This window comes from Austrofundulus limnaeus, unplaced genomic scaffold (genome assembly GCF_001266775.1).
Source record: "Austrofundulus limnaeus strain Quisiro unplaced genomic scaffold, Austrofundulus_limnaeus-1.0 Scaffold8, whole genome shotgun sequence".
Classification (NCBI taxonomy): Eukaryota; Metazoa; Chordata; class Actinopteri; order Cyprinodontiformes; family Rivulidae; genus Austrofundulus; species Austrofundulus limnaeus.
The window spans coordinates 1,115,535-1,117,347 of record NW_013952410.1 but is presented as its reverse complement, the minus strand read 5'-3'; the positions used below and the strand labels follow the sequence as shown (position 1 = coordinate 1,117,347).

Genomic DNA, 1,813 nt, shown 5'->3' with positions numbered 1-1,813 from the left:
GCCTTGGAGTTCTCCCGGAGGAGCTGGAAGAAGTGGCTGGGGAGAGGGAGGTCTGGGCCTCCCTTCTGAAGCTGCTGCCCCCGCGACCCGACCCCAGATAGGTGGAAGAAAATGGATGGATGGATGGAGGACTAAATGACACATCGATGTCCATCCAACTCGTGTCACTTCAGCCCTAAGGCAACGGGCCCACTGGGCAGCAGAAGAGCTGATTTGGCACTTCCACACCCACCTTTCACAACCTTCACATTTTTACAACCAGGCTGTTGAAACACTCCAACTTATTTTGCTTTACAATGCTTTTTAAACCGTTTGAAACAAGCCTCATGACTCATTAATGAACACAATTTAGTCAAACATCTACTCCTGCCAGTGGTCAACAAAGTAAAGGCAAATATAAAACAATTCAGATCTGATAGTCTGTGACTCATAAACGCAAKAATAACTTAATAAGTTTGATATTAACTATAAATAACATTACCTGTAGTAGAATAAACGCTATCAAATGTACTAAAACACTGCTGGTTTTGTGCCCAACAAGCACTGGGTGGGAGTTTAAAAACCTAGAAGGCAAGTTCCATCAAACATTGACCGAATGCACAAGTCATAACCGGTATAATGATCGTTACCCAGTCCTAATGACCCCTGACTCTAAATATAAAATGTTATCCTGAGGGAGAGGTGAAGCTGTTTGTAGTTTGCCAGCAGTAACGAACACAAACAATAACTTACGGTGTCGTTAGCCATGTTATCTCGACAAAACGAATATATATATAGTGACAAGCAGGACAAACCCCTTATTACTGCTGAGAAACCCCCCATGAAGTTCTAATTCAGTCAGCAGACACAGTTGGCTAACATTAAGCGCCAAAAACACAGAGGGGTCTGCGGAGTAAGGCTAACAAGTTTAGCTACCGTTGGCTACCTCCGCAGGGTAACACCCAACACGGCGGAGCAGGGAACTTACTGGTGGTCATCTTCAGACAGTCCTTCCGGGACGTGCTCTGTGTGTTCTTCCGGCAGCACTTTCACGTTCTTGCTGCTATTCTTGTTTTTTAGTATGCCTTTAATCGGTCGGGGAGCTGCCATTCTCCCGCACAGGCTGAAGAAGAAGCTGACCGGTTCGAAATACTATCACTCAACAGATTTTTTTTTTCTCTCTCTCTTCTTCCTGTTTTCGTGATTCAGACGGTCATTTTCCAACAAACTGGTTCTGATGTAAACGTGTAGTTCTTCATCATTTAATGCTCCTCCGTAAACTCAAGAAAAAGCCAGGCAAGATCCTACACTGTACGGACTATTTTAACATGTCCGGYCTGTCTCGTGTTGTTCCCCTACCTACAGTAACTGGGCTACGGCGGCGGCGTTACGAACAGATGGGCTCAAACTCTCGCGAGATCAACAAAACGCGGTTTTCTTCCACCCAGAGGGAATAAATGGTTCACTGCTGCCCTCTTGTGGAACTACACACAATACCAGTTCAGTATTATTATTATTTTTAAAACCAAATTAGGAGTTTTGCCCTACCTTGAACTTCCAACATCAGCTTTCCATTGTGCTTTTATTTAAAAAAAAAGACTCACCAAACACACATTCTGATGTTTTCAGCCAATCTTATTTTTTCCTCTGAGTTGTATAGACCTTGTGTGTTTTAATTGGAATCACTCATTTGCATTTTAAATTCACCAGAAGTTTCTAGGGCAGAGGTGCCCAAAGTGGGGCCCGCGGGCCAAAACTGGCCCACCAAGCATTTGATTTGGCCCACCAGCAGTTGTCCTGGTTACTTGGAATTATGTTAAGATTAAATATAAAA

The 1,813-nt window shown here is 43.8% G+C and overlaps 1 protein-coding gene across 1 annotated transcript in view; it reads right to left on the bottom strand.

Moving 5' to 3' along the window:
• Nucleotides 1–1,370, bottom strand: part of ppp1r2 (protein phosphatase 1, regulatory (inhibitor) subunit 2) — a 25,323-nt gene extending 23,953 nt beyond the window's left edge. The window contains exon 1 of the mRNA XM_013999669.1: nucleotides 968–1,370. Coding sequence (XP_013855123.1) covers nucleotides 968–1,089 — 122 coding nt within the window. The 5' untranslated portion in view covers nucleotides 1,090–1,370. The remainder of the gene's footprint in view (nucleotides 1–967) is intronic.
• Between the last annotated feature and the right edge of the window lie 443 nt (nucleotides 1,371–1,813).